At 45.8% G+C, this 18,391-nt stretch overlaps 1 protein-coding gene across 1 annotated transcript in view; it reads right to left on the bottom strand.

The window, feature by feature from the left end:
* The window catches only part of FBXO16 (F-box protein 16), a 48,419-nt gene that overhangs the window by 2,355 nt on the left and 27,673 nt on the right, over nt 1–18,391 (bottom strand). The window contains exons 6-8 of the mRNA XM_030944789.1: nt 17,773–17,978; nt 11,348–11,435; nt 5,336–5,522 (exon numbers count right to left, since the gene is read on the bottom strand). Coding sequence (XP_030800649.1) covers nt 5,336–5,522; nt 11,348–11,435; nt 17,773–17,978 — 481 coding nt within the window. The remainder of the gene's footprint in view (nt 1–5,335; nt 5,523–11,347; nt 11,436–17,772; nt 17,979–18,391) is intronic.

Genomic DNA, 18,391 nt, shown 5'->3' with positions numbered 1-18,391 from the left:
AGGGAGAAGGGCACGAGGAAGGAGCTCTTCCCACGGGGTGGGATGTTTTAAAAGGCCTGCTCTGTGCCTGAGGGCATTTGGAAATCAGATTTCATGGTGGAACAGGCTGGAATAGAGTTTAAATCATCCTCCAGCAGGCACAAGGTGGTGGATTTCAAATATTCCCAAATATTCCCATGTCCTTGTGCCTCCCCAAAAACAACTCAGCCCTGGAGCTGAGCTCTGCTCCTTATCAGCTTCATCCACTGATTACAGCAACTTTTTATCTCGCATTTATTTCCTCTGCTGGCTGCTCTCCCTTTGCCACAAGGTCTCCACGCTCTTCCAGAACCATCCATTAACCCTTCACCCCCCAGCACCGCTGCTGAGATTTGCTCTCCTCCTGCTCCCACCTCCCTCACCTCCACTTTGGCATTCCCAAAAATCCCCCATCCACGTAAGTCTTTTTTTCCCCCAAATTTCTGCTTCCTTAGCTCAGAATCATCAGGAAATTTTCATGTTGGCTCCCAAAATGTACCAAACTCTGACGATCCTCCGGGGCAAGGAACACCAGGGAAGCACAGGTGGGGTTTTGGGATGGTTTTGTTGCCCACATCTGAGCGGGGCTGTAGCCCAGGGCTGCCATTCTGAGGCACTCGATGTGTTTTGCCCCAGAGATTTTTTGGTTTTCCCCTCTCCATTTCAAATTCCAAACCTCAGGAATGATGTAAAATATGTTTACAGACAGCATAAGTACATCTGATTTTATTCTGATTAATTTCTCTAGGTCTGCTGCTATTCCAAGGATAATTGACTTGGCTCAACACGCTCCTGGACAGTTCTGCTTATTATTTTACAGCATCAGTTTAAAGCTTAAACCTTCTCTGATTTATAACTTTTTTTTAATAAAATACAAAAATAAATGCAAAAAAATTATAAATCAGAGAAGGTTTAAGCTTTAAAATGTGCAGTGAGCACTTAAGATGCAGTAAAGGCACAGAGCCTATCTGAGACCACTCAGATCCTGGGGATTGTACAATTCCAGGGAATATTGATGGGAAAAGATAAACTATTGACATCATTTCCATGTTGGGAACATGGATCTGACCTGGGAATTGTACAATTCCAGGGAATATTGATGGGAAAATTAAACCACTGACATAATTTCCATGTTGGGAACATGGATCTGACCTGGGAATAAATCAGCGGAATATTAAGGAAAAATTAAACCACTGACATAATTTCCATGTTGGGAACATGGATCTGACCTGGGAATTGTACAATTCCAGGGAATACTGATGGGAAAAGATAAATTATTGACATCATTTCCATGTTTGGAAAGTGGGTCTGACCCTCAGCTGCTGCCTAATGGAAATTTTTTTTAAAAAATCTTGGATTTAGGAAGCCAAGGAAGCACCTGTGGAGTGATTGGTTTAACTTGGTTTCCAAAATTCCTGGTTTAGGGAATTTTGGGAGGGAAAATGTTAAAAAAAGGCTGGTGAGGAAAGATTTGCAATTCCAGGGAATGATGCTGGTGAATGCTTTGGTTTGTTCCACCTCACTTTAAATCCTCAAAATTTCACTTTCTTCAGCGAAACCCACCAGCCTGTTCTGCATAATTAGCAGATCTGAAGATACAGGAGATGATTCCCATCTGCAAGTTCCTGGCTGAATTTTTTGGGAGGTAGCAGCTCAGATTTGTCAGGTTTTCGGCCTTTGTGTTGGTTGAGATGAACTCATCCTTCCAAACACAGGAAAACCAGGAAAAACCCCAAAGTCTGGGAGAGAAAACTGCACTGAGCTGTAAAATCAGTGATTTGGATGCTCTCAGCCTGTGGAACGCCGTGGTGATCCCAAAACCCTCAGGGGACATGGATTAATCTGCTCACAGAGCAGAAATTTCCTCCTAATCCACATTGAAACATCCTTGAGCTGCACCAGGGCAGGATCAGGTTGGAACTGGCCGCATGGCCGGGCCCAGAGAGTGCTGGTGAATGGTGCTGCATCCAGCCACCAGTGGTGTCCCTCAGGGGTCTGTGCTGGGGCCAGTTCTGTTTAATGTTTTTATCGATGACATGGATGAGGGTTTAGAGTCTTTCATTGGCAAATTTGCAGATGACACTAAGCTGGGGGCGTGTGTCGCTCTATCAGGGGGACAGAGGGCTTTGCAGAGGGATTTGGAACGGTTGGATGGATGGGCAGAAACCAATGGGATGAAGTTCAAGAAGTCCAAGCTCCGAGTCCTGCACTTTGGCCACAATAACCCCTGCAACGTTACAGGCTGGGGACGGTGTGGCTGGGCAGCGCCCAGGCAGAAAGGGACCTGGGGGTGCTGGTGACAGCCGGCTGAACACGAGCCAGCAGTGTGCCCAGGTGGCCAAGAAGGCCAATGGCACCCTGGCCAGTATTGGAATGGTGTGGCCAGCAGGAGCAGGGAGGTCATTCTTCCCCTGTACTCGGCACTGGTGTGGCCGCACCTTGAGTATTGCGTCCAATTCTGGGCCCCTCAGTTCAGGAGGGACGTCGAGATGCTTGAGCGTGTCCAAAGAGGAGCAGCGAGGCTGGTGAGGGGCTTGGAACACAAGCCGTGTGAAGAACGACTGAGGGAGCTGGGGTTGTTCAATCTGGAGAAAAGGAGACTCAGAGGTGACCTTATCACTCTCTACAGCTTCCTGAGGGGTGGCTGTGCTGAGCTGGGGTCGGTCTCTTTCTCCGGGCAACAACAGACAGAACAAGAGGACACAGTCTCAAACTGCGCCAAGGGAGATACAGGCTAGAATTAAGGAGGAAGTTTTTCACAGAAAGAGTGATCAAATACTGGAATCATCTACCCAGGGAGGTGGTGGAGTCACCATCCCTCGATGTGTTTAAAAAAAGACCGGATCTGGCACTTGGTGCCATGGTCTAGTTGAGGTGTTAGAAGATGGGTTGGACTCGATGATCTTAAAGGTCTCTTCCAACCTGGAAATTCTGTGATTCTGTGGTTCTGTGATATTAGGAGCAATTTCTTCATGGAAAGAATGGAATCTTCATTCCACTGAATGGAAAACTTGTGGATATGGCACCTGTGGGCATGGTTTGGGGAAATGGGCAGGGATTTGGGGATCTAAAAGGGATTTGGGGATCTAAAAGGGATTTGGGGATCTAAAAGGTCTTTTCCATCCTTAATAGCTCTGTGACTCTGTGATTGGTGGTTGGAATTTCCTCCATAAATGCTGAGGATTTGTGTGCTTGCCATGATTTTTCCTGATGTGTGGAAAGGTTCCGTTTTGTCCCAGCTCTCTGGGGTAAATTCAGTTTTCTGTGCTTTCAATGCCCTTATCCTCAAAAATTGCTCTTTGCTGCATTTTCTGGGAATTTCCCAAATTGCAGAAAAGATCAGTGAGAGAGAGGGAGAGCATGGGATTCCCAATCTCTTAATTCCAGCTCCTCGTGGATCCAGGTGCAAATTCAGAGTGTTGGATTTGATTTCCTCCTCACTATCACAATGGAAAAATGGAATTGCTTTAACACGAGGAAGGAATTCTGTGTCCAAGTTTTCCATGGGATGTGCTCCAGGATGTCCAGATGATCCACAGGAAACCTCCCAAGGATCTAAGGAGGCTTCTCCAAGGTCAAAATTCCAGGTGTAGCCAGGAGGAAAAGGGAATGTAGCACCAGCTACAGGAAAACAGGTCCAGATCCCGAAGCCAGCAGGAATTTTGCTGTCGTTTCCCCAGTGCCAGGGGGACGAATTCCTGTTCTGCTTGGATGAAGGATGCTCTGGATCCTCCCTCATTCCGTGTCGGATCCTTGGGTGGATGAAGGAATGTGCCAGGGCTGAGCCTCAAACAGAGGAGGTGCTGCGTGAGAGAGAAAATGGTAAAAATCAGACTAATGTAGAGAATTCAGATTAACTCAGAGAATTCAGGTTTTAAATGTATGTAAATGCTCAGCTGGTCCTTGGGATTTCTGTGGCATTTAATACCTCAACTACCATTCCAAATCTGGATTGAGTGGACAGGTTATTCCCACTTGTGGTCTCATTATAGGGGAAATAATCATCAATCAAAACATTTTCCCTTTTTCTGTCCCTTCCTGACAGGCTGCAAACACGGCCTGGCAAAGCAGGATCCAAAATTGGGGTGTTTACTTTGGGAAGAGCCTGGTGGAGCTCACAGAGCTCTGGGAGAGGTCACTGAAGGAATTGCAATAGGATTTGTCTCTCTCTGATAGAAAAAAAAACCTCTAAAATAAAATTTTCTTGTGTTTTCCTGAGGCCTCATTCATGGAATCATGGAATTGTTAGGGTTGGAAAAGTTCTCCATCCAAAAGTTCTCCAAAAGGTCACATCCACGGGGATTTTAAATCCCTCCACCCTGGACAACCCTTCCAGTGAAGGAATTTTTAAAATCCAATCCCTAATCCAGCCCAATCCAAGCATTCCAGAGTTTTCCTGGTCTCTTTCTTGGATCCTTTCTCCCGTCACAAGGATTTGGGATTTGCACTGTGGATCCTCCTCGTGGAGATTAACCCATGGATCTGCTAAAAAAGCAAGGTTTGGGAGATCCAAAGGGATCCTGGAGGTGCTCCATCATCTCCCATCTAGATGGGATCACCAATAATTACTGGATAATCATTTCCCTGTAGGATCTCCCATCACTCTACCCCGGTGGCTCCCCTAAAATCCCAACAGTATTCCACCAAAATCCTCTTTGCCTTTGCTCCCGCCAGGTTCTTCACCATCTCGGCACAAAAAGCCACCAGGGCTCACAGATTGAAACCCCCACAGTGACAACCCCTGGGTGAACCAGCAGGACTTCCCAAAAACCCCAGAAAGGCTTTTCCAGCAGGCTCCTGACCCTGAGCAGCTGCGGGATGCTCCAGGAAGAGCTTCCAAAGCCAACCCCAGACTGAGGTGGCATCAGAGTGTTTGGGATCGTGTTGCTCTGGCTCCTTGTTTTTGGAAACCCTGTGGTTCCCACCATCCAGAGCACTTCCTGGTCCTCCACCCCAAAGAGCAGCTCCAGGAGAGCTGGAGAGGGACTTGGGACAAGGCATGGAGGGACAGGACACAGGGAATGGCTTCCTGCTGGGAAAGGGGAGATTTGGGTGGGATTTGGGACAAAATTCCTGGCTGGGCCGGTGGGGAGGGGCTGGGCTGGAATTCCCAGAGAAGCTGTGGCTGGGCTGGAATTCCCAGAGAAGCTGTGGCTGCCCCTGGATCCCTGGAAGTGTCCAAGGAGAGGTTGGAGAGGGCTTGGACAGCAGAAGGTGGCAGGGTGGAATGGATGGGGTTTAAGGTCCCTTCCCACCCAAACCATTGCATGACTCCATGATTTGGGTGCTGTCCCCGAGGACAGGACACGACACTCACACGGGGACCCGGTGTCCCCCCTGGTGGCACCAGCAGCTCCTCCGTGCCGCGGCTCGGGCGCTCGGACGGGCCCCGGGCGGATCGCGGCGCTCCCGAGGCAGCTCCGGGCCGGAGCCGGGGCGGGCCGGGCCCGGCTGGGACGGGCCGGGGGCTCCGGGACCGCATCGGGGTCTGCGGAGAGGGACAGCTGGGGAAGGGAAAAGGGGAAAGGGAAAGGGGAAAGGAAAGGGGGAAAGGGGAAAGGAAAGGAAAAGGAAAGGGAAAGGGGAAAGGGAATTCCAGGGAAGGAAAAGGAAAGGGAAAGGAAAAGGGAAAGGGAAAGGAAAGGGGAAAGGAAAGGAAAGGGGAAAGGGAAAGGAAAGGAAAGGAAAGGGAAAGGAAAGGAAAGGGGAAAGGGGAAAGGGGAGAGGGGAAAGGGGAAAAGGGAAAGGGAAAGGGAAAGGGAAAGGAAAGGGAAAGGGGAAAGAGGGAAAAGAAAGGGAAAGGGGAAAGGAAGGAAAGGGGAAAGGGGGGAAAAGGAAGAAAAGAAAAGGAAAGGGGAAAGAGAAAAGGAAAAGGGAAAAGGGGGGAAAGGAAGGGGGAAGGGGAAAGGAAAGGGAAAAGGGGAAAAGGAAGGGGAAAGGGGAAGAAAAAGGAAAGGAAAAGGAAAGAAGGAAAGGAAGGAGGGGGAAGGGGGAAGGGAAAGGGGAAGGGGAAAAGGAAAGGAAAGGGAAAGGGAAAGAAAAAAGAAAGAAGAAAAGGAAGGGGAAGGGGAAAGGAAAGGGGAAAGGGGAAAAGGAAAGGGAAAGGGGAAAGCAGGAAGGGGAAAGGGGAAGGGGAAGGAAGGGAAAGAGGAAGGGAAAGGGGAAAGGGAAAGGGAAAGGGGGAGGGAGAGGGAAAGGGGGAAGGGAAGGAAGGAAGGGAAGGAAGGAAGGAAGGGAAGGAAGGAAGGAAGGAAGGGAAGGGAAGGAAGGGAAGGGAAGGAAGGGAAGGGAAGGGAAGGGGACGGAAGGGAAGGGGGGAGAAAAGAAGGAGAAAGGAGAAGGAGAAGGAGAAGAAGAAGAGAAGGAGAAGAGAAATCATCATCCCAAACAGCTTCAGACGGACTGAAAACATTGGAATCCACTGGGAAATTCTATACATTCCATAACTTTTATTCCCAAGTTCTATTCTATCAGTTCTACAGAATAATATAAATAAATATTGACTCTATACATTTTATTCCTAAATGATATCCCTTAATGATAATCCTAAAACTAAAGCCGGTGGGGGGGGGGGGGGAAAGGGGGAGTAAACTAATTATTTATCTCCCCTCTCCCATGTGCCTCTCCTCCTCTGCGTGGTGTTAGGTTGAAGGGGGAAAGGGGAAGGGTTGAAAAAAGAAAGAAAAGGAGAAAAAAACGAGGACTAAAGAAAAACCCTTCTGGGTTTGGTGTTTTTTTTTTTGTTTTTGGTGTTTTTGTTTTTTTTTTTGTTTTTTTTTTTTGTTTGTTTTTTTTTTTTTTGTTTTTTTTTTTTTTGTTTTGTTTTTTTGTTTTGTTTGTTTTGTTTTTTTTTTTTTTTTGTGTTTTTTGTTGTTTTTGGTTTTTTTTGACTGATCCAAGTTATTTAGTAAGAATAGAGAACAAACATTATTATGTTGAATAAAGAAAATTCAAAGTAAGGTTTATAAAATATTAATATACATTGCACAGGACCTTGTGCTGGGAATCCTGGGTTTTCCTGTCAGCTCTTCCCACCTCCTGGAAATGGGATTTTGTCTCAATTTCCCATCAAAATGCTGTGGAAAAAATGCACTCCTGCCTTCAAATCCTACAATCCCGTTACCTTAGGACACAGGCAGGAGGCAGGGAGGACTGATCCTGTCAAAAAGAAGTTATTTAAGGACTAAAAAGAATTTTTAGAAGGGCTAAAAATAATTTGGGAGCAGCTGTGAGGGTGGGGCAGTGTCTGGAGCAGACAAAGGCAGGGCCAGCCCCGCATGGCTGACATTGATCCACCCATTTGACCTTTCCCATCAAAAATTTGGGAATTTTTTCCCTGGATAAAGAAGGGGCAGGAATTCCCTGGGCCCTGCACAGACATGGGGGTTCCACGTGCAGAACGTGGCCCTTCATTAGAAACCTAATTAACTCCACTCACTGTCATTTGCTCTTTATTCTAATTAGGCCAATTGACTTTAATTTATTCCAGATGAAGAGCCAGCCTGGTCACATTTTCTGCTTTCCACGTTGAGTAACAAACTGCAAACCCTCCCAGGGTTTCTCATGCAGCACATGGAGACGTGGAGCCGGTGGATGTCCCCTTAATTAAGTTTTTATTCTTATTTTGGTGGGGCCTCCTGAGCTGGGAGCTCTGTCTAATAATCCCTTTTTACATCTCCATTGTTGCCTGGAACATTCTTTATTCTCACCTACACTCTGCACTTGGATCATTGATCTGTTTGAGGGTTTCATTTTAATTTGAACTCGGTGTTTGCTCGCCTCGGGCATTTATTCTTTCATCCCAGGCTGTTCTTCTTCTAAGGATTTGCTGGAAGATTTGCACATTAAGCTTCTTTATTTAGACTTGATTCAATAAGAGCCTTTCCAAAGGCCTTTCATTTCAACCAGGTTTCCCAATGCTACCCTTAATAAGAAATGGAAATTCATTTTGGATTATACCTAGAGAATTATGTATTTTTTAATTTTTTCTTAGGCATCCGCCTGGTTTAACCTCAGTTTTATTGTTTTTAGTGCTCATTTATGGCTGCCCAGCCCTGGCACAGCTGCTCAGGGCTCCAGTGGAGTCCCCATCTCTGGAGGGATTAAAAATCCCTATGGAAGTGACACTTGGGGACACAGATCAGCGGTGGCAGAGGCATGATCGGACTGGATGATCTTAAAGATCTTTTCAAACTTCAACAATCCTGTGATTCTCTGATTTTTTGTCACTTAAATCCTTCCTGGTTGGGATTGCAAGTTAATTAACTTGAACATCACATAACTTTCCTTAAAATCCAGGGAGAGAAAACCAAATTCACTTATTTTTTTACTCTGAGCTGAGATCCTTCCACTGCTGGCCTGGCAATGGAAACAACTCAAAATTGGGAAATTGTGGTGGGCTGTTGGAACCCTGGCTGCTGAGAATTTTAGATTTTCTGTGACTTTTTGGGGCTGACCCACAGGAGAACACTGCATTTCAGCTGAGGCTGTGGAGAAAGCTTCCAAAATTAAATTATAAAACTGGGATTGTGGGTGTGGAGTTTGAATAGAAATGTGTGACATCACATGGTGGAAAACTCAGAGTTTGGGGTTTTAGAATATAGAAATATATATAAACAAGATGGAGGGTTTAGGGCAGAGGTTGGTCCTTCTTCTTCACCTTATTCTCCGTGGGTTGGGGTGGTTTTGTGTAATTGGATAAAAAAGTCCCCATTGCAGGCCACAGGTGGTTGGTTATTGGGTTAAAAATGGAAATAATTTAGGTGTCATTTCTTTTTATCCTTAAAAGGCCTTGTAGAGAGAGAGATAGGGCTCCATTTTTAGTTTGTGAGAGTGAAGTGCTGCAGAACTTATTTTATTGTAAAATAGACTTATCTATTGTAAAATAGCTAAGAACCAATAAAGCTCCGAGTCCGAACAAGAAACGCCCCCTGGAGCATTTAATCCTGACCCTGGCAAGAAGAAGTTAAAGCCCCACAGTGTGAGGACACTGATGTGCAGAGAGTGTTGAGGCTCGATGATGACATTTTCCGTGCTCCAACCGTGCCAGAATCGATTCCCTTGCACGCGAGGCTGTATTTGGGTCAGGAGGATGCCTCCCCAGCTGGGGACAATGCCTCTCTTTTCTGTAACCCTTTTTTAGCTCAGCTCCCAGGCCTTCCCTGCCCTCTGTGCTGGGGAACGCCAGGTCCGCTCCCAGAACCGCTGAGCACGGCCTTGTCCTGGCACCTCTTTGTTTCCAGAGCCCGTGGAGCTTTCTGGAATGACTTCCCTGGGCTCCTTTCATGGGAGGATGTCCTATTTCAGCACAAAGAGCTCTCAGTGTTAAGGTTTGGGGCTGCTCTGCTCGGGCTCGGGGCGCGCAGAACGAACGAACAAACGAACGTCAAACCACGGCGATCCGAAGTCGTGAAATTTTGGGAAGAGATGCAAAAATCATGAAGGAACTGTGGCAGCACTTTGTAAAAAGCATGAAAAGGGATTTTTGGGGGTAGAGGAGAGGTAAATTGTTGAGAGTTTTTTGCAGGTTGAGGAGTTCTTGCAAGACAATGGCCATATTCAGCCGATGCACAAGCCAGCCCAGAGAACGGACACGCTCACAAACAATGGATAACGGACAGACTCAGAAATGGGCTCGGGATAGCCTTGAAAAAGATACAAGAAGAGTCAGCAGGACTCAGCAAGTTTGTCAGCAAGCTCGGGAAAGTAAGAGAAAACTGAGCCATGGGTGGGCCAGACCACCACAGCAAGAAAAATGAGATGATCCAATCATTTTGGACATGTGAACAGCCAGGATTAACCAATCATGTATTAGCTAGAGACACGCGGACAGTAGAGATTTATTATAAATAGAATAATATAATTATATAATATAATAAATATAGTAATAATAATAAAATAATAAATTATCTTTTTAGGGATAAGAAATTTGGCTTCACTGGATCATATTGGTTATGGTGGGATGTCCCTGAACCTCCGCGCCCCACGATAAATAAATAAATTTAAAACTCAGCAAGTTTGTCAGCAAGCTCGGGAAAGTTAGAAAAAAGTGAGCCATGGGTGGGCCAGACCACCACAGCAAGAAAAATGAGATGATCCAATCATTTTAGATGTGTGAACAGCCAGGATTAACCAATCATGTATTAGCTAGAGACACGTGGACAGTAGAGATTTATTATAAATAGAATAATAAATATATTAATAATTATTCTAAATAATAATAATAATAATAATAATAATAATAATAATAATAATAATATCTTTTTTAGGGATAATAAATTTGGCTTCACTGGATCGTATTGGTTATGGTGTGATGTTCCTGAACCTCTGCACCCCGCAGTGAATTAATAAATTTACAGGGTCACTGTAAATAAATTAATAAATTACAGGGTCACTGTAAATGAATTAATAAATTACAGGGTCACTGTAAATAAATGATTAAATTTACAGGGTCACTGTAAATAAATTAATAAGTTTACAGGGTCACTGTAAATAAATTAATAAATTTATAGGGCCATTGTAAATAAATAAATTTACAGGGTCACTGTAAATAAATTATTAAATTTGCAGGGTCACTGTAAATAAATTAATAAATTACAGGGTCACTGTAAATAAATTAATAAATTTACAGGGTCACTGTAAAGAAATTAATAAGTTTATAGGGTCATTGTAAATAAATAAATTTACAGGGTCACTGTAAATAAATTATTAAATTTACAGGGTCACTGTAAATAAATTAATAAATTACAGGGTCACTGTAAGTAAATTAATAAGTTTACAGGGTCACTGTAAATAAATGGTTAAATTTACAGGGTCACTGTAAATAAATTAATACATTTACAGGGTCACTGTAAATTAATTAATAAATTACAGGGCCATTGTAAATAAATTATTAAATTTACAGGGTCACTGTAAATAAATTAATACATTTACAGGGTCACTGTAAATATATTATTAAATTTACAGGGTCACTGTAAATAAATGAATAAATTACAGGGTAATTGTAAATAAATTAATAAATTACAGGGTCACTGTAAATAAATTAATAAATCACAGGGTCACTGTAAATAAATGAACAAATTTACAGGGTCGCTGTAAATAAATGATTAAATTTACAGGGTCACTGTAAATAAATTAATAAATCACAGGGTCACTGTAAGTAAATGCCAGGGTCACTCTGTGCACCGCCAGTTCCCACCCAGCAGTGTCTGGGGCGCAGCGAGGTTCCAGCCGCGGCGGGTTTGGTGATTCCCTGCGGGAAAAGCCCCGAGCTCCCCCGTGCCCGGCAGTGCAGGAATCACCCCCAGGTGACACCCGCCAGCCATTTCACCTTCCCGAGCTGAGCGCATCCTCCTCTCCTCTTCCTCTCGGCCGCCTCCCTGCTCAGGTCCGGGGTGCGCCCTCCTCCCTTCCTCCTCCTGCCGAGCAGAACGCGACAATTTCAATGAATGCTCCGCACTTGCTGCCCCGAGGGTGGTAAAAGTCAAATCCTTTGGGGTGTTGCCGCCTGGAAAGATAACACGTTTTTTATCTTGCCCCAAAGAGCGCACTCGGGGCTCAGGGGAAGGTGGGAACTTGATTTTATTTTTAAAGTTGTGATAAATCCTGGCGCTCAAACACAAGCTCAGGACTCAGTGATTTAAGCTGAGTCTGCCTAAGATTGTTACAGCTCCTTGGGGAAATCCACAGAAAATTGAGCTGAATCGATTTGGGAGTTTTCAGTGAAGTCTGTGTGACCTGACGTGTGAAAAAGGCTGGGGCTGCCCCTCCAACAAGGTTTATTCCGTGTTTTTTGTAACCAAATAATTCTACACATGTATTTGCATCTTTTCTCTATTAGATGCAGCTGCTATGAAGTTCAACACAATTAACTGGCAGAACAGGAATATTCCAGAGTGTGAAAATTAAGTGAATTGCACGGGAATATGGCCAGTGGCCACATTTTTTCCCCCAATATCAGGAGTAAAATCCAGACTCTGAGGCATTATTATTTCTAAGCACTCAGGCAGGTTCATTATCCAAAGGCATTCATTCCACATTCAAATTCCATGAAATTAATCTGGGAATTTAAAGCAGAAGCTCTGAGTGGTTCTCCCAGTGAAAAAGCACAGTAGGAATACAAAACCACAGGTATAAAGGGGGAAGTGGACTCAAATGCAGCTTTTATCCTGTAAAAAACCAGGATCACACCACCAGCACGTGTCCAGCATTCCCTCATCCCAGTCCAGGAGCATAAAGTCAAATCCAGCATTATTTCAAATAGGAAACTGAGGAAAACAACAACCTGTTTATAAACAAGACAAAAAACCCCAAAACAAAAAATCAACCCCCAAAAAAACCCCTAAAAAATTCCATCCAAAATATTCCAGCTGGGAATGAACTGATCATTTTCGTGGACCTGGCAGTGTCCTGTTTTTAAACACAAAAAAAAAGAAAAAAAAAAAGGGAGAAAATTCCATCCAAAATATTCCAGCTGGGAATTAATTGGTCATTTTGAAGGACCTGGTTATGGTTGGACTTGGTGATCTTAAAGGTGTTTTCCATCCTAAATGATGATGTGACCTTTGGGTAGAAGGCAGCCCTGGCCTTGTGACTGCAAATATTATTGTAAATTATTATTGTAAAATATCATTGTAAATTATTCGTGTAAATTGTTAGTGTAAATTGTTAGTGTAAATTGTTAGTGTAAATTGTTAGTGTAAATTATTAGTGTAAATTATTAGTGTAAATTTAGGTATCTTCTGCTGTGTTTTGGTGTCCAAATCTTGGTGTCAGGTCACCCCCACAACCTCAGCTCCAGGGCAGGAAAATGGAAGAAATGAGGGAGAGGAAAAAGGACGGCAGGTCTCACTCCCAGTGCTGAATCGCTGTTTTTCATCCCATTTTCCTCTTAAAGGCGTTTTCCATCCTAAATGATGATGTGACCTTTGTGTAGAAGGCAGCCTTGGCCTTGTGACTGCAAATATTATTGTAAATTATTATTGTAAAATATCATTGTAAATTATTTGTGTAAATTATTTGTGTAAATTGTTAGTGTAAATTGTTAATGTAAATTATTCGTGTAAATTATTAGTGTAAATTATTAGTGTAAATTTAGGTATCTGCTGCTGTGTCCAAATCGTGGTGTCAGGTCACCCCCACAACCTCAGCTCCAGGTCAGGAAAACGCAAGGAGCAAGGACAGGGAAAAAGGACGGCGGGTCTCACTCCCGGTGCTGAATCGCTGTTTCTCCCCCCCTTTTCCTCCCTTAAGGAATATTTTTGATTCCCACACGCCCTCAGGGAGCTGGGCTGGCTTTTGAGCAGCACGAAGAGGGCGAGAGGAGCGAGGGGACCGAGTCCTTCTCACGCGAGCGATTCCCTCGTTGTCAGGAACCAGGAACGGGGCCTGCTCCCAGCAGAACAATTAACCAGAATAATTATTTTCTCGTCGGGTAAACACTCCAGGACAATATGCAACTGTTTTTTAGAGGCAGCCCGTGGCCATAAATTCCCCCAGGGCAGAGGAGGGGGAAGGACGCGGCGTTTTGGCTGTGAGAAGGAGCAGGGCCCTGTCTTGAGGCTCGAGGCCGCGGCCTTGGCGCGGCTCCAGCGCTCGGTGCAATTGGAATTCATTATTCATCATCAAGTGGGAGGCAAATCTTTTGATTTATTGGCAAGCAGCAGCACAAACAGCAGATGCCTTCCAGCAGAACTGTGCGCGACAGAAACGCCCTCCTGGGCCTCTGGAGGCAGATCGGAGCCCCACAGAAAAAATTTCCTAACTCGCTTCAGATAAAAATCTTTCACTTCCCCTATGCAATATTTCTTTGTGCCCAGAGAGGCAAATCCTTCCTTGCTGATCTCTGGAGGGTTTGGGTTTTTTTTTTATTTTTGTCTACAACAAAAAGCTGCTTGGACAATTCAGGCAGAAAACAAACCAGCCGTACCAGAAATCGTGGCTGTGACAAATGACAACACCGATAGCCACAGCTATGATCCTATTGAGGGATTTTGATAACCCCTTCCAGGCAATTTGTAATGCAAGCCTGTCTGTATCTCCTCTCTATCACCTCACCACTCCCTTGGCTGCACGTCTGGTCCTTGCTGCTCCTAATTTCCCTGCTCAGTGACTGGGAAGCTTTTCCCACACTGTCCCAGCTAAATCCAAACCTCCCAGGGAACTTATTTGGGATCTCCGTCCCATCTCCTTCGCTCCCTCAGGGGGGGTTTTCACTGGGCTCCTGGGCACAGTTTTTAGGGTCCAAACTCCTGCCTTTCTGAGCAACCAGCAAAGAGATCCAGCAGAAACAAAAACCAGGTTTCAGTGATCGTGCAGATTGCAAGTGAACCCCGTTTTTCGGGCACTCCCCAGCTGTGGGCCGGTGTTGTTGTTCTCCCCAGTGAGCACTGCCCAGCTGCTGTCTGGAAATGTATTGATCTGCTTTTCAAAGCTAAAGAGCCAATTATGGTCTCACAGCCTGCAGAATGTGTTTTGTGTTTCCACTTAGAGGACTCCATTTCCACCGCACTGCCTAATTGAGAATTGACTGCAGCTCCTTCTGCTTCCCACATTTCCCCCTTTTTTTTTTTTTGGCTAAACAAGGATGAGTTCCCTGCTAGGAATTCTCAGCAGTGTTGTTTTGGTGCTGCTGTGGGAGGGAGAAGGCAGCTGATGACTCAAAAAGGCCAGCCAAGAAACAGATGAAAACTCTTCGTCATCACAGATGACAAGAAATTACTTTTTCCATGAGCAGTTTTAAAGTAAAAGAGATTTAGATTAAATATTAGGAAAAAATCCCTCTCTGAGAGGGTGGGGAGGTCCTGGGCTGGAATTCCCAGAGAAGCTGTGGCTGCCCCTGGATCCCTGGAATGTCCAAGGCCAGCTTGGATGGGGCTTGGAGCAACCTGGGATAGTGGAAGGACTCAGGGCTGGAACTGGATGAATTTTAATGTCTCTTTCCACCCAAGCCATTGTGGAATTCCATGAACTCTGCCATTTAAATGTCAATATTTCACCTTGATGTGATGAGCAGCAGAGTCCTCCTCTCCCTTTGGACCAGAAAACAACTGCAGAGCAAGGTCGGGCTCCGAGGAGATTTTAACCAGGCCCAAGAGTTAGGAAAAACTTATTTTTGGTGGAGTACCTCTTAAATTCTACAAAATCCAACCTGGAATTAGGGAGATTAACTTGGAGTCGAGGCAGCAGCCAGTGACTCCTCTCACACCTTGCTTTGATGGTGGCGTTAGGTATTCCTTTGATGTGATCCTGTTTATTCACACTGCGCAGCTCCCCCGGCACTCAAATGGGAAAAAAAGCTTTTGTCGGCTCAGGGATTCTCAGTCAAGGTGCTGGCCTCGAAGAGCTCCCTGCAGTCCTTTTTTCTCCACCATCACTCAGAGTTTCTGCGAGTTCTGCCACGTCCTGAGGGAAATCCTCACCCCTGTTCCTTTCCAGACCGCAGCAAAAGCCATTTCCCCTCCCGGGTTCCCTTTGGCAAACCCCTGGAAATCGCTTCTGTTGTTGCAGGGTCCCGTTTCACAGCGCCCTTCTTCCTCCCGAACATCCATTTTACATGAGCAGAGGTTGTTTTGCCCTTGAGCTCCTGGAATCCGGCTCATCTGAAAGGAGAATCGCCGGCGGGGCTGGGAGATGTTTATCTCGGGATCCTGTTCTGCCTTCCAAGCTGAGCCCTGGTCGGGCAGGGTCTGAGGTGGATTCCTGGGAGCCTCCAAACCAAGATTTGGCACCCCAAAGGGACATCAGGACCACGGTGACATTTTCCTGTTGCCCTCACCAAAACCTGGGGGATGCTCGTGGGATCCACTGAAGAACTGGAGAGCTGAATAATGATATTTTCCACGCTCTAACAGCCCCAGAATCAATTTCCTTGATTCTCAATTCCCGAAAGGTGGAGAACACAAGGCAGAGCCTCGGTGGGAGGATTTTTGGGAAGGCACAGCAAAGTGTCCCTGGAAAAGAAGCTGCAGAGCGTCGTTGTGGGAGTGGGAGGCTGGGTCAGCACCTGAAATGAGGCAGCACCTGTGCTGCTGAATAATCGGCACAGATGAGCCTGAGCAGCAGCAATTACCTGCAGCTTAAGGGATATTAAAGGCAGATCCTCAATAAACAGGCAAATCTCGCAGAATTCCTCTCTCTCCTCGCAATAATCCTCTGTAATTGAGGATAAATGGCAGATTTGCAGGAAGACTTGGCATTAAAACATTCCCCACAAATGGAGACGGGCTGGGATCTCGCTGGGGAGAGGCAAACGGGGAGTGTATGTATTATTTATTATTTATTTATTATTTACTGTTTCATTATTTCAGGTGAATTGTTCTCACCTGGTTCCACAGCTCAACGCTGGGACAGGCGACATTTAAACTCTTCAAACGAGGCTTGTCCCACTTTTTTCACGGCTCAGGAGAATCCTGAACCTCCCAGAAATGGCACAAGAGAATCCTGAGCCTCCCAGAAACCTCTGGGAGCTGCTACACAAAACCATTGAGCGCGGCTGGAGAACAACACCAGGTTTGTTTGCAGCAGGAAGTGTCCGGTGAAAATATTCCCTTAAAAACCTCAAAGAACACGACCCAAAAAGCGGTGTTGGAGTTGGGAAACATCCCACAAGAAAGAGGGTGAGGTGGAAACTGGGAAGCTCTTTGAAGTAGTGCAACATCCAAGGAGCAGGGGACGCGGATTAAAACGTGATTCATGCGAGGTTTTTGCTCGGGGAGCTCCCGGTGGGTTTGGGAAAGATCTCCCAGAGTGCTTGGCCAAACAATCCCTGAGCTGATTGTTCCTGGGTGCAGGGATAATCTTGGCTCTGTTTGGTATTTGTTTAAACAAAACCCGGGTGCTTTTTTGTCGTGGCTCTGTGGGTTCCCAAGGTTTTTGTTGGCACGGCCCAGAGGAATCTCCTGCTCGGCCTGTGGATTCCCACAGAGAACAGGGAATGCTCAAGAGGACCCATTGCCTCTTTGCCAGGCTTGGATTAATGGCAGCCTCACCCTTGTCACGCCAGCTGGGCTGAGGTGACCCCTGGGAAGTGTCAGAGGTGGCATTTCCAGGGATTTACACAAGAAAAGGGTGAGCTCTTCCCACAGGGCACTGCCACACCCTCCCTGGGCTGGTTAATGCACAGAAAACTGACCCTGGACCCAAGAGCTGGAAAATCTCTGATGCCAGAGGTGACAAAGGAAAACCTGGGGCAGTTCTAACAGTGCACAGCTCTGCTTTGGGAGGGAAATGCCTTTTTTTTTCCCATGAGGATAATTCTGGGAGCCCAGGAAGTGATGGATCCAGGCAGAGCAGACACAAATACCATTCATCACCTCCATGCCCTGACATCCTCTTACACCTGCGCTGCAATTCAATCATCCCAACCTCCTGTGAGCCAGGAGATCCTCCCAGAGATAGAATTACATTTCATCACAATTAATTCATTCTCCCTCTGCCCCTGCGAAACCCACACATTCCTCTCAGCCTGGCAGCTCGATTTTCAAACAGCCTCCAACAAACCCTTGGCCTGATTCCTCCTGTTGCAGCTCTGCAACATCCCCCAGGAGTTGCACCCTCAACTCACTTCTGAAAACAGAACTCAGATATAATTACAAAAGTTGTGCAGAGAGGACACAAAGCAGCGGCAGCTTTGGCCCAAATCCGAACCAAAAAAAGCCAAAAAGAGCAGGAAAATGAGTTTGCAACCAGAACAGGCAGAGGGGACATGGAAAATCTTGTTCCACGGGGGAAAAGGAAAATGTGAAGCCCTCTTACGCCTGCCTGGCCTGCTCGATGGGGTGCTGGTTGTCCAGGTAGTTGTAGCGGACGGTGTCCGTGGGGTTCCTGTCGGGTGAACGCCAAGGAGGGAGCTCCTTCTTCCCCCTGCTCGTCCCCAGCCCTGCCACAGAAAGTTTCCTCTCTGGGACGTTGCTTTTTACTGGTTGCACGTCGATAACGATGAACTCGTCCTTGGAAGGAGTCTAATTGGAGAGGTGGAAAGAAGAAAATGAGTTTTATGATGAATAAATAAATTTATTCATTTAATAATGATAATTATTAAATGAATTTAGATAAATTTAGAGTTATAATCATTGGGGATGAACTCAAATTGTGGTCGCTGTGGGCTCCATTGTGGTCAGTGGACAGAAAGAGGCACCCAAGCCCTTTAATCCGTATTAAGATAAGCTGAGCTGCTGTTGAGCTGCATCAGCTTCTGTCTATCAACTACAGAGAGCCTGATTTAAAGCCAGACTTTGCTTTAAATTAAAGAGCCGAGCTTGGAATTCAGGCCAGGAGGATCCCAAAACGATCACGAGGCAGAGGGGCTCAGTTTTCCCAGTGGGGACAAACACCCGTGGAGGAGGTGTGATGGCTGGGGAGGCAACCTGGAACA

Source organism: Camarhynchus parvulus, chromosome 3 (assembly GCF_901933205.1).
Source record: "Camarhynchus parvulus chromosome 3, STF_HiC, whole genome shotgun sequence".
NCBI lineage: Eukaryota > Metazoa > Chordata > Aves > Passeriformes > Thraupidae > Camarhynchus > Camarhynchus parvulus.
Note: the sequence above shows the minus strand (reverse complement) of the source record. Positions and strands in the feature narration are given on the sequence as shown.